This window comes from Micromys minutus, assembly GCF_963924665.1.
Source record: "Micromys minutus genome assembly, chromosome: 2".
Taxonomy (NCBI): domain Eukaryota; kingdom Metazoa; phylum Chordata; class Mammalia; order Rodentia; family Muridae; genus Micromys; species Micromys minutus.
In genome coordinates, this window is record NC_137971.1 from 47,588,939 (window position 1) to 47,602,242 (window position 13,304).

The window sequence follows — 13,304 nt, forward strand, 5'->3', positions numbered from 1 at the left end:
AGAGCTGGCCCTGATGTGGGGGTTGCTAGTGATCTGGCCACAAGAGTGTAAACATGTCTTTACAACCTGCCTGCCATGAGACAGAGTGGGTGGGGAAGAGATACCCACTCCCACTCTCTCCCTTTGCCATCTATGGCAGGCAAGAGAGATGGCTACAGGGTTATAAAATTGACAGGGGATCTTCCCCCAGGGCCTGAGAACTTGTGGATTGAAAAGCCCAAAAACTTCTCAGGCTCAGATCCAGGGCTTTGAATTGACCACACACACCCACACACACACACATTTGCCTCATCGATGAACAGCTAGAGTGTATGAAGGAGGTAGTCCTACAGATCCAAAGCTACAGGATCTTCATGACACAGGGCAACAGGATATCTGAGAAGAGTTCCGGTGAGGTTTCAGATCGATAGAGTAGCAGAAGCCAGAGGTCTCATACTACACCAAGAAGTATAGACAAAGGGTACACCGTGGGACACACTGTGACACACTATAGCTTCCATAATGATATATTTTTTCTCTGTGGGGAGGGGATTGCAAGGGTGCAGGGCAGGTATGAGGGGAGGGGGAGTTAAGTGGGATTGTGGTTCATGATGTGGAATTCACAAAGAACCAACAAAAGGTTAAAAAAATAACAGTGTAATAAGATCATTGTGTATTAATGTCTATTTTTTGTTCCCCTTTTTTGGTTGGGGGTGTTTCCTGGTAACTAACTACCAAAGAAAGACTTAGTTGTATTCTTATAGTGATCTAGATTTTTAATCTTCTCAGAAATCATTGTAAGTTCAATCATCAAAACATTTGAAAATGTAGAATGCTATTTATTTACCTGTAGATCTTAGTTTTGAGCCACAGATATGATTCATCTAGTGTGGAGTAGTTACAGAGCTGGGAAAGGCTGCTCTTACTGGCATTCTACTTAACTCCACAAGAACAGTAACCTTGGAAAATACAATGTTTAACTCTATTCATATTCCTTGATCCATCTCTGCCACAACCAGTTTCATGACTCATGAGTTTGAGAAGAACAAAATTTTTGCTTCGTTTTATGATACTCATACTATTGTGGGCCAACATGAAATCTGCAGAACTCTATTGACACTAAGTCAGTATCTGGAGGCAGTGTTATCATTTGCAGAAGCAAACCAGCTCAGAAGAACACCTTTGTCAGTTTTCATAGCAATGTGGTTCACTCTATTCATCGGCTTCTAATAGACATGTGAGCATAATGCACACTGAGGAGCAACATAGAAATAAGCTTCTCCGATATCTTCAGCAGGTTTGGCTCTGCCATTAAATGTGTATTCTAGATCTAGGATAATTAGAGAGACACAAAATCCAGTGATAAAAATGTCAGTGGGAAGAGAAAGTAACCTACAAGTCTCCCAGGACTCATCCAATTAGTCTCTTTCCTGGTTACTGGAAGTCTATAAAAAAAGGAAGTAAGGCTTATATTGCCACAGACTAAGCACCACTTCCTGTGCAGTGGGCACAGAAGAAGGAAGGGCTGGGGATAGTCAGAAGTTACAAGTAGGAACTAAGGATTAGACTGAGACAAGCAAGAATTAAAGTTCTTGGGGTTCATGAGAGCTCAGCTGGAAGTAACTGGGTGACAAGGCACGCAGGCTCAGGTAGGTGATCTTGGAGAGAAATTCTCTGTACAGCACTCTATTTCTGGGACTGCATTATAAGAATTTGCTAATGCTTATGAAAGCAATGAAGACACTGGGGCACTTCTGAACTAAATGGGCAAATGGAAGGGGTATTGGTTTTACATCTGTCCTGGTGTTCGTGGTTCCATGATCTTTGTGTACCCGCAAAGGCTTTTAGCCATTCGCTAATTGGGCAGCCTAAGGGCTGAGAGTGGAACAGAAAGAGAAGCAATGGGAGCTCAGAAACCAATTCCACAGGCAACTTGGTCTTTCTAACTATCAAGGGCACAGTTCTGGCCTTAGGACTTCTCATATTGCATTCAGCTGCTTCTCCACACGGATGAAACTCAGACATATGCTGCCACTGGCAGATGGGGAAATAGGGAGAGGAATCAGAGTCAGAGACAGCTGAGGTCCAGCATCCAACTGTGTGTAGGCAACTGGTTAATAATGAAAATGTAAATATTTATTTAGCATCAAGTATGTATCATTATAAAGCCGTGTATTACTTTCATACATACATAAAATTTGACCTCTGAAATTAATCTTGAATATGACTTTACTAATAAATAGAATTACTGAGAGAGTTTTAAATATGATGAAATATGCTCGGCGTATGCTGAAAATAATACCAAGACACAGACAATGAACAAATGGTTCTCAGTAGCCTGCATAATATGTAACATGAATTGGAGAAAATTAAAGATCAAAATTTAATTCTATCTCAAGACCGGCAGAATAATTTGAGGGTAAAATTCATCAAAATAAGGGCCAGTGCACTCAAGCATGGTAGTAGCTGGGAAATTAATCCTACACTTTTAAAGTCTTTTTATTACAGTTACTTGTGTGTATATGTGTGTATGCATGCAGGTGTATGTGTGTCAAGGCAAATATGTGGCTCACAGACAGCCTGCAATGGATTTCTTCCTCTGCTCTGTGAGTCTAGCAGATAGAACTTGGACCTTCAGGCTTGAAGTCATGTGTTTTTACCTGCTGAGCCGTGTTGATAGTTCCATTTTACAAGTTTTATGTGAGCATTTGGCTCTGCACACTGGGACCACTGGGAGTTGTTGTTATGTTCTCTATGTATTCATTGTCTTAAAACAATACTCTGTGTCAAATAGAAAAAAAATCTTTCTGAGTCCAAGGCTTAGGTTAAATTTTTTTTTATCTATTCTAGTTTTTCCCCTTGAAGTCAAAAATCCATAAAGGTACACATAACTACAGATTTTTGAGTAGAACTAGATGTGTAGTTCTTTGTAAGAGCTGACTCCATTTTCTCTTCTAGCCGTGGGAGCTTCATCATGATTCCACAAGTAGTGACCAATGAGACCGTCATGGTGATTTCATCAGATGGGATCACCTTTCCCCAAACAGACAAACCCCAGCCTAACCACCAGAGGCAAGACAGTCTGAAGAAACATCTAAAGGCAGAGATCAAAATGATGGTGGTAAGTCCTGCTCAGAACACGCTGGGGTGGGCAGAGGGTGGAGGATAAGGCTCTATGTACTAGGAACACAGAAAGATATGGGGCAGGAGAAGCCTTCAGTTTTGGTAGAGTGATCTGTAGACTGATGAAAGCCTCTTGGCAAGCTGCTTACATCTCTAAGACTTTACACAAATTAGCAAATATTTCCCCTGTTTTAATGAACTTGGACTGTAATCCAATGACATTATTCCATGAGTCACTGAGATTTTGTTGTTTAATTCTTTTTTTTTTTTTTTTTTTTTTTTGTATTTTTTGGAGAGCACTTGCTAAGTATTTTATTTGAAAACATTTATAGCTACATTCTATGTGCTCTCTGAATGCAGAACATCCTTCTTCTCTTTAGTGAGAAGAGATGATACAAAAAGACCATTGGTTTGCTTCTGTGTGCTCATCCAGGGCATACTAAAGGGACATTTGGGTACGGGAAGATGAGAAAGAACATATTTTGTGTCATGAGGAACAATGGAGGTGTTTTGTTACTGTTGTTTATATGAAACATTATCTACATGGGCCTTTGTGTTACCCAGTCACTGAACTTAATGGAACTGATGGTCTTGTCTTGGGCACACATACAGTCCTTCGGATTTCTTTGAAATACATGTAACAAAGCATGTGTAAGTTTGTTTAATCAAAATTACAACAGCTGTGAGGTGAAGAAGGATGTCAGGAAGATAAAATTTCTCTTTTACTATAGAGGCAAGGGATCCCCAGACTGGACATTCTGGTTGAAGGTGCTACGGAGCAGGCCAGAGAAGCTAGCCCTATGTGGTGTTTTGTGGGATCTGGGTGATATGGAGTTAGGTTCCCACATTCTAGTGCACTGTAGGAGGGTTTCAGATGTCTCTTCTTCCCACAAGAGGGAGCAGGAGACTTTCTGACTATGCACTCAAGCACAGCTCCAGTCAGAAGAAGCCAGAAGGGGTTATGAACATGACAGAAATATCTGAAGGTGACCAGAGGCTCTGGCAGAACCACATCTCCTCCAAACTGAGCTACACTCTCTCACTGGAGAGCTTGTACAGTGTCCCATGTGCTCACTGGGATGTTGTAGAGGATGACAAAGCATGGGCACCATGGGAAAATTGGAGAGGTCCTTCTTCTCATTGCTGGTTTAACCTTCCATCTTCTTTCAACAGGCAATCCAGATCATGTGTGCCGTGATGGTGCTGAGTCTGGGAATCATTTTGGCATCTGTTCCCTCCTCCCCACATTTTACCTCAGTGTTTTCTCTCCTGTTAAAATCTGGCTACCCATTTATAGGCACTTTGTTTGTAAGTAGACTTCTGTGGGGCCTAAGATGGGGAGGACAGAGAAGGGAGTTGTCACTTAGCTGCATTTATGTCTACAGTGAAAAATAGGTCAGTGGTAGACCTTGATCTCCTGTCTGTCATGAGAGAAGGTCTAAATGTACAAGGGCAGCAGTTATGTCATCCTGAAGATTTTCCCATCTAATCCAAATAAACATTTCTTATGAATTTCACATTTTCATCACAACTCTTGAGCTATGATGACTTTAGTGGCTTCCTGGCTTTAGGGAAAAGTCTAGGGAGAGGGATACAAATGATCTAGAGCTTTCTGTATTGTTCAGGGACACCCAGTGGCCCACACCGTTGGATGGAACACTTTCATTTTTAGAATCTGGCTTTTTTGGAGGCACTCAGGGTTAAAGATTGGGTATTCCTCTGTGACTGCTCTATGTCAGTATCAGGAGGTCATGCAGGTACCTTTCTCAGAGGACAGCACTCCTCTATCCTGATGTGGATGAATCTCACTCACAAGTGAGGTTTCCTGTCACTGGGGCTCTTCCCATCTGCTTACTATATACAGTGCAGCAACAGGTTTTTTCCCTTCCTACATTTCTTCCTTTCATTCATTCACAGCTCAACCTTTTCTTCTCTTGTGTCAATTATTTCTGCTTTAGTCAGGCAATACATTACCTTCATCCATTGTTCATGAAAATGTTTCTTTTGTCCCAGGGTCCATTCTACAACTCTTAGTTGTTGTCCCTTCTTGTTCCTCTCCTGACTTCCTCATCTAGACCTCTACAGTTTTCTAATGGTGACTTTACTTGATAACTTTGATAGTTTGCAGATCTAATGGAGGCCAGGATGACAAATGAGTGGGTGATGAGAGCAGGGAAGTACCATTCTGTCAGATCACATGGAAGATGCATACTGCCAACATCATTTCACCATTGAAGGAACCCTGTACATGAAGCTGTGCAGTTGTTTTTGTTCAAGATTTCTCACTCTCCACTCTGTGGCATTCTCGTGTCAATCAGAATTGCTCACATGCATCTACAGGTGTCTTAAATCACTGGTCAGTTTTTATCAGGGCTTTTCCCACTGGCGTGTGTCATAGGCCCCAGATAGTAACACTGCAGCCATTCTACACTTGCATGCTGGCCTGACGACGTTTTTCTCTTCCCTGAGCAGTTCACCATCTCTGGAATTCTGTCTGTTATCACAGAGAAAAAGATGACTAAGCCTCTGGTGAGTACTAGAGCCATAACCTACAGCTTATGGGGATGGAACTTAGTGAGAACACTTCCAAGCCAAGAACACTTCTAAGCCAGTTTCTCCATATTAAAAGTTAGAAGGTCAGTTTAGAATAGCCATTTATTAGACTTAGGAGCTCACTCTGAAGTCTCTGTAATCCTGTACACAGTATGTTCTTCTTACCCTGGTTTGCCAAATAAAAGCCTATATGATATTGACAATTAGTGACCAAGAATCTTATGCAAAAAAAATCTGCTTCCTTATGATGCTGTCTATAAATGACAGGCTCTGGTATCATCAACTTCATTGCATTAAGGGCATATCTAAGAGATTAGTAATCACCCCTTTGGGACTATTCATCCCATAAAATGAAGATTTAGATGGTCTAAAAAGGAAGCAAAGGGAAAAAAAAACCCTTTTTTCTCTTTGTCTTTCATTGGCCGTGATATAATCTTTTATGCTTTGCCAACTCCTTTCTGTAAATGTAACCTTTATTTACCTGATCTAATTGTTGTCTTGGAAGCTGACTGCTGAATAAGCTTATCTTTTCTAGTTTGTTCTGAATCCTGGCTGGCCAGTTCAACTCAGCTGTTTTGGCTCGACTTTCTCTGCAAGCTGGCTGATCCAATCTGGCTTCTAACTGAATTGCTTTGCTTTGCCTCAAACTGACTTTGTCAATTTGTTCTAATCTGGATATTTCTTATTCTCTGGTTTCAGCTGCCTCTGCTGACCTGCACTGAACTGCATGAACTCATGAATGAATTCAACTCCATTGCACTGCATTCACTGCACCAACTCCCACCTGTTTGACTCTCTCTCTCCCTCCATTGCTCTTACATAGGTTCTCTTTTTTGTGCTGCTCTCATGACTGTTGGGTGTATCCTTTCTTTAAGTCTTTCTGTCAAATCTTTCTCTGATTCATCACTTTGTCTACTTCTCAATTAGTCATCACTTTCAAACATGCTGCTTTCCTCTACGAACTAATTTTACCTTTAAAGGGGTATACTAAGGACATGTCTGCATTTAAGTAGGTTTACACAGAGCTTGGTCTTTGGATGTGATCCCTTTCCAAAGCATCCATATTTTTGGATTAAAATTCCTCTACAACTCTCCATGGTCATGGCCTGATCCATGGCATGAGCCATAATATTTCATTACTCCCTCAAGCTGATCAAATGAGGTATTTTGTCATAACAACAAAAGTCTTAAAACATTAAAATTTTATTTATCAGTGGTGGAACAAAAAGGTGAATAGAAAAGGTACATCAATTGCGAGTTTGCTGTATAAACTCACCCACTAAATAATTTAAGAAAACATGTTAAATCTTCACATGAGGAATATTCTTCCACATTTGATCTATAACACATGAATTATGACACCTTTGTCAGGAATCACTTTCAGCATCCCAATTTTGATTATTGATCAAAATGTTAAAGAGTATGACACGTTAGTGTTCCAAAGCATCAGAACTAAGCGATCTATTTAAATCTGAAGATGAAAAGCAGCCTATTAGGCCACAGCATACTCTATTATATGACAGTTGGGTATACTCTGTTACCTTCATACATATGTTTATAAAAGGTCTTAGCTCAATACTCATATTTCTTAAACCAAGGAAGAAAGAAAGCTGCTTCTGAGGTCAGCTTATTTATCTTCCTACACTGTGGCTGGTGTGGACATGAGATCCGGGGTGACAGCAGGAAGTCGCCGAGGAACTGAGTACTTGGGGACACTAAGTATAGGGATATCTGGTCTTGACATTCTTCCAGTCTTAACTGGTCTCCTTCTTTCTCTCACTGTTTGTATTCATATTGGATTATCCTTTGTCCTGTGTTGGCAAAGGATGGAGACTTTGTCTGTACCGGACCCTTAGCATAGCCAGTCAAATGTTATATACACTCCAGGGCCTGGTTGATGCTACAAACCATGTCCTCACATTTATCTTTAGGGGTGTATGTTTTTGAGAGAGAAGTAGTGTGCCAAGTGATGGGGAGATTAACTACTTTACCTGCCACTCCTGTGTGTTCCTGAGGGTTCCATGGAGGTTTCTAAGTGTATAAGGCAGATTTACTTTTCTGCAACAAACACATGGGATGAATTAACTTATGAAAAGGAACACTTTATTTGGGCTTACATTTTAAGAAGACGTGATGCATGACTGTGTGAATTTGTTCCCTGGGAACTCATAGAGAGGCAGAGTATGTTGGGAAACAAGGTATGACAAATCTTCAATCAGGCTACACTTGCTAATGGTTTTACCACTTCACACTAGCATCCACTTCATCACATGTTTTTTTTTTTTTTTTTATGGGGGGGGGATGTGGAGGCATTCCAGATCCAACTATATCACTGAAGGTATTGGTACATAGAGAAAATTTGGGTTCTTCGCCCCCACCTTTGACTACACTCTATTGAAGATTTTTCAGGCTTATCTCACAAGATACTATTTGCAGTCATGGATGAAGCTGTTAGAATGACGATATTTTCTTCCCTGCCTTTGAAATGCTGTCTGGCATGGGATTCTACTTATCCAATCATAATTTACCTTCTGGGTTATATATTTGTAGGCACTAGAGGACTAAATTATTGGAGTTTTAGATCCTGAAAGAGATAAGCAGCCAGGCCTATTGTAATGTAGCGAATAGGAGGTACATGTGATGTGTGTTGTCATTCCAGGTTCACAGCAGCCTAGCTCTGAGCATCCTGAGTATCCTCTCTGCTCTCACAGGCATCATTATCCTCTCTGTCAGCCTGGCTGCTTTAGAGCCTGCCTTAGAGCAGTGCACGGTGGTTCCCACACAACCAGCCACAACTCCACATTATTATCATTTCTTTCGCCCTAAGCCATCTGACAAGAACTGTTTCATAGACAAAGCTGCCCTGACTGTAAGTATTTCAAAAGAAAATATTCTAGGTTTTAAAGATATTTTTGACAGCTGATTCCTTCTGATCCCTGAGTCAAAACTCTATTCATCCCTTTTTTGATTTTGTTTTTAAATTATTAGTTTTAAAACTAACATATAAAGTAATTGGTTTCATTGTGACATTTTCATAGACACTTTTATTTTAATTTTTTCTTGTGCATTTAGGATAAAGCCAGAGCCACAGAAGGCAGAGGCAAGAATGAAGATATTGTTGAAATTCAACACAGAGGGTTCATGTAGTAACAACAAAATTTCGTGGGAAATTACCAAATTAAGTAGATGATAAAATTATAAAGACTACCTCCTATTTCCTAAGAATTAAGATGATACTGCAGTTTTAGAAGCATAAAGAATGAGGTTGTCAGATCACGAGTCTTAGCTTAAGGGGTGTTGAGTGAAGAGCAGCGACCATACCAGAAAAACAAAACAAAAAATAAAACAAACAACAAAACAGAAAGCAGATGATCAGGAAATGCATGAACCCTGGTGCATGTATGTGGTACAGGCATGAAGTGAGCTGAGCAAACCTCAGCCACATGTTGAGAAATAGTGTGGGAAATTCGGGGGTTGGGGACAAGTCAGGGCATCTATTCCCTCCAGTCATCACAGTAGCAAGGAGCACCCAGCCTGTGTGGAGGCCAGCTCACTGCTGCTTTCATTATAGCACAAAGAGGTGACCTTGTTAAATGAGGAGAAAAGAAATACAGAGAAATGGAGTAACTGGCAGGGAGGAGACAGACCTTCATCTTACTGGAAACACATTGCTTGTCCTGTAACCATGAAAGTCAGATGAGTAAGAGACAGCTGTATGAGGAACAGATAGTTCTCCTCAACTCCAGACTTTCTCAGTTCCTTATAGAGCTGGGTCCATGGAGACTTCTTAGTTACGAAAACCACAATAATAAAAAGAATATTTGCATTAGATGCATAACAGTGTGAGTAAATTAACATCTGGAGTAACTAAGCCTGATTTTAGAAGCCTGAAGCACTGGGCAGGAATCTGGGTGGATCACAAAGAATGAGGGCATTATGGGATAGAGTCTGAGACTGGCAGGTGAGTATTTGCTGGGACAGTGTTTATGTAATGGAGGCGTGTTCCATCTCTTTTCTACCTGTGTGTGTACAGACAAATGAAGAGTTTACAGTGTGACACTCATCTTCCTTCCTATCCAGTGGTCTTGAGGAAGAACACCACAGGGCAAAGGTCATGAGCTCTGTGTTCTTTACTTAGAACCATTGAGTTGATTTGTAATGTCACAGACTTAGACACTGAATTGCTTTCCTGCCTTTTTACCATCACAGAAAACAAATGCATCCCAAAGAAGAAGGTTCTATCATTGTTTACTTTTATAAAGAGCTTGCATAGTCTGACCCTTACTAAGCCTCACAAGAATCTGCAGAGGAAATTCTTGTGACAGATGTGACAAGAGAGCAGACAAGCTAGAAAAGCAGAGACTTGCCCAGCCTCACACTAAGCAGCAGAAGAGTTAACAGCAGGAGCTGTTGACTCTGACCTGGGGTTACTACTACTCTCTGCTCCCTCGTTGAGTGAATAGTGTAGTCAGGATCTATGCCCAAGAAGGGTAAGAAGTGGCAGAAAATGGCTTTGTTGATTTAGTTTGTCCTCTTTACTTACTTCCACCAATGGAAGAAGGGACCAGACATTAATTTTAGCCCAATTGTAGGTTTTGGGAAGATCCTTTCCCTTCTTGATGGTGTCTCTGATGGTGGAAATAATTTTATCTCTACAGTTGCCTTCCACCCAGGTGTGAGGGCTTCAACTGACTCAGTCACATTGAGCTCTCTTCTCCTGAATTTAGGGAATCTTTTCATTGATGCTGATCAGCAGTGTGTTGGAGCTTGCCCTGGCTGTCCTCACTGCCTTGGTGTGGTGGGAGCAGAGTTGCTCTGATTTCTTTGGGGTGAGTATGCTAGAGGCCTCTTGAAACTTGCCTGGCGTTACTTGGGATATATTTGTCAATGCCCCTAAAAATATCAGCCTGAATAATCAGTCATCCTGAAATATATATCACACAGTATTTCATAGTAAAGGACCTCAGTAGATATTGGAGAGAGGAGACAGAAGTATAGGTGGTGAATACCTGGATAAGACATTGTTGTACATCAAACATATTTTAGTTTTATTCCCAAATAAGCAATTATATGTTTGAGCAAGTTAATTATATCTCTTGGCAGTAGACTGAGTTTGCCTATAGTCAGGGATTTCTGGATACTGTTCACTCAAACTAGAGCACAGCTGCCTCCCTTCTAATCAGAAAAGCTTCTCTAAGAGCAACTAGTCTCTAATAGTCTTAACTTGGCAATGGCTAGTTGCATAATTAAATGTGGTTAGCCCTCTTTGAGATCTTGAAATATCTTCCTTACATTGAAGATACTAAGAAAATGTTGTTAAATCAAGTCACACAGAACTTAGCCCCACTGAAAACTTTTCACTAGCCAAACTCTTACTATATATTGTGAGGGATTACTACATGATGAACATAAAATAGTTTTGGAAACTTAATGGGGTACTGTTCTAATCTATAAATAAAGAGAAGCCTTTGAAGGAAATTTTATTTATAACTGTATCTATTTATCCATAAGTAGAGGTAAATAGCTCCATATTTATTCAGTTAAATCTGAGTAAACTTGATATATTTTTTTCTTTTCTAGAATGTGATTTTCCTGTCTCAGGACTCCAAGAGTAAATCCAATATATCGTCAGAGTCACCTTGTAACCATGCATATGAGAAACTACTGACTCCATAAGAATTAGGTAGAAATTATTCAGCAGAAGATCAGTCTTTAACATGGCTTAGAAAAGCCATTTATTGTGTGACTTCAATGCTAAATATCTTAAAATATGTGTGTTGGCTAATCAGAAACCATGACAAACATGTTGACTGGCTGGGTTCAATAGCCTGCTCCTGACTCTGTTTCAGCCAAAGCACAGTCCTGTAAATCCAATTTATGTAGTGGTCAAAGAGTCCCAGATATTTTCTCAAAAAACTAGAAGAATGTTTCATAGGGTCACAGTGGGACAAATGGAAAACATTTCCTCTTATTCTTTGCACTTGGTTGCAGGAAATACTGGTTAGTACCTGAGATCTTAATCTGTGTATATGGTAGGAACTTTATGGCATTGATTTTATTCATAAGTACATAAAGACAAGCCACCTATTATAAAGTCTCAAGGAGTATACAAGATATTGGCCTCCATAGAAAGTCCCTCTGTAATTCCATATTTCATTTGTGTAGTTTTGTTTTTGCATTTAAGCACATGGTCTCACTTGACATAGACATGTCAAGATGAAGTACTTTTCTTCCCACCTAAGTGCAACCAAAGTTTCACAGAAAATCTTAAAAAAAACCCATTGTTTACTATGAAAAAAATCAAGACGTTTTTCTTTCTGATTTAGAAAAAAACAGCTGTATTCTTTACTTTTTCCTAGTGTTTATGTGCATTTCTCTTATTTCTTTTCCTATTATAAATACTATCTACAAAGCTGGAAGAAACGACTTCAAGATTAAAGTGAATTAAACTGAATCCGAATGAGTATTCAATATTTATCAACACTGTCTGGGTACCAGTTGGGATATTTGATTCTGGGATCGGCAGAATTAACAGGATAATGGGTCAAAATGGTCATCGTCAAAAGTGAGAAGTGGACTTAACAGTAAACGTGGGATTGTATTGTACAGGGAATATATCCTATGTCAGTCTGGAATAAAGTCTAATTTATTCTGCCCACAAAATGTAGGGAACAGGGAAAGAGTAGATAAGGGAGCAGAAGTGTGAGAAGAGGGAGGGAGGAAGGGGGAGAGGTGTGGGGAGGGAGAAAGAGGATGAGGAAAGGGATCCTTCTTTAAGAAATTTCTTCATTATCAATGAAATGTCACTGATTTCCTGTTCAGGACAGAGTACACAGAAATGATACTTTGTGATTTCAAGTTCTTTATCTGCCCTCTAGCTAATTTTATTTTGATAAATTGAATGTTTCATTTTCTGAGTTGAAGGTTAATCATATTTAAAGGTACATAAAGAGAATGAAATGACAACACCAACAAATTCACTGCATTTATTATTTTTAAATGAAATAAGACACTACACCCCAAAACAGACCTGGTATATGGTAGAGTGGGCAAAGAGCAGGTTTGGTGCATTACAATGTTATATCAAGTTAAAGAGGTGAAGTGCCACCTTATCATAGTCATGAGATGGAGCATGTGTAGAGAGGTTCTGTTCAGTGGAGGATATATCTACCAGTACCTGTGGAGAGATGCCACACATAAAGGAGCACATGATGACAGATGCCCATATACCTGCAACTCTTAAGGTGCCACCTATCTTTATGACATCTAGAATTTTCTATGTTTGATCTAAACTTTATAACTGCCAAATATGAACACTGAGGAATCAAACAGTATTATGTTTGGGGAATATAAACCAATGAAAGGTCTGTTAATGGCTTCCTGATTAACTCTATTTAAACTGACACAAATCACATGATTGCAAATTTTATATACAATCATGGAGTAACATAGACCTCTGACTGTGTAGCTTAAATTATATGAGATTTAATGAACTGGGATGATCCTATAAATTAGTAGAGCTGAGATGTACGCATCATACTCAGGGAAACTTAGAAACAGGAAGAATTCTGTCTGGAGTACTCTTCCTCTTTGATCCAGTCTTGCTTCTACCAGTGTGAATTCTAGCTTTTACTTGTTATTTTAAACAT

At 39.8% G+C, this 13,304-nt stretch overlaps 1 protein-coding gene across 1 annotated transcript; it reads left to right on the top strand.

The window, feature by feature from the left end:
- Positions 1-1,530: 1,530 nt before the first annotated feature.
- LOC308416866 (membrane-spanning 4-domains subfamily A member 6D-like) lies at positions 1,531-12,076 on the top strand. The gene is made up of 7 exons (XM_080911956.1): positions 1,531-1,628; positions 2,938-3,100; positions 4,276-4,410; positions 5,575-5,631; positions 8,315-8,524; positions 10,383-10,484; positions 11,236-12,076. The coding sequence occupies exons 2-7, from the start codon at positions 2,954-2,956 to the stop codon at positions 11,329-11,331; spliced, it is 747 nt and encodes a 248-aa protein (XP_080768082.1). The 5' UTR covers positions 1,531-1,628; positions 2,938-2,953; the 3' UTR covers positions 11,332-12,076.
- Positions 12,077-13,304: the final 1,228 nt, after the last annotated feature.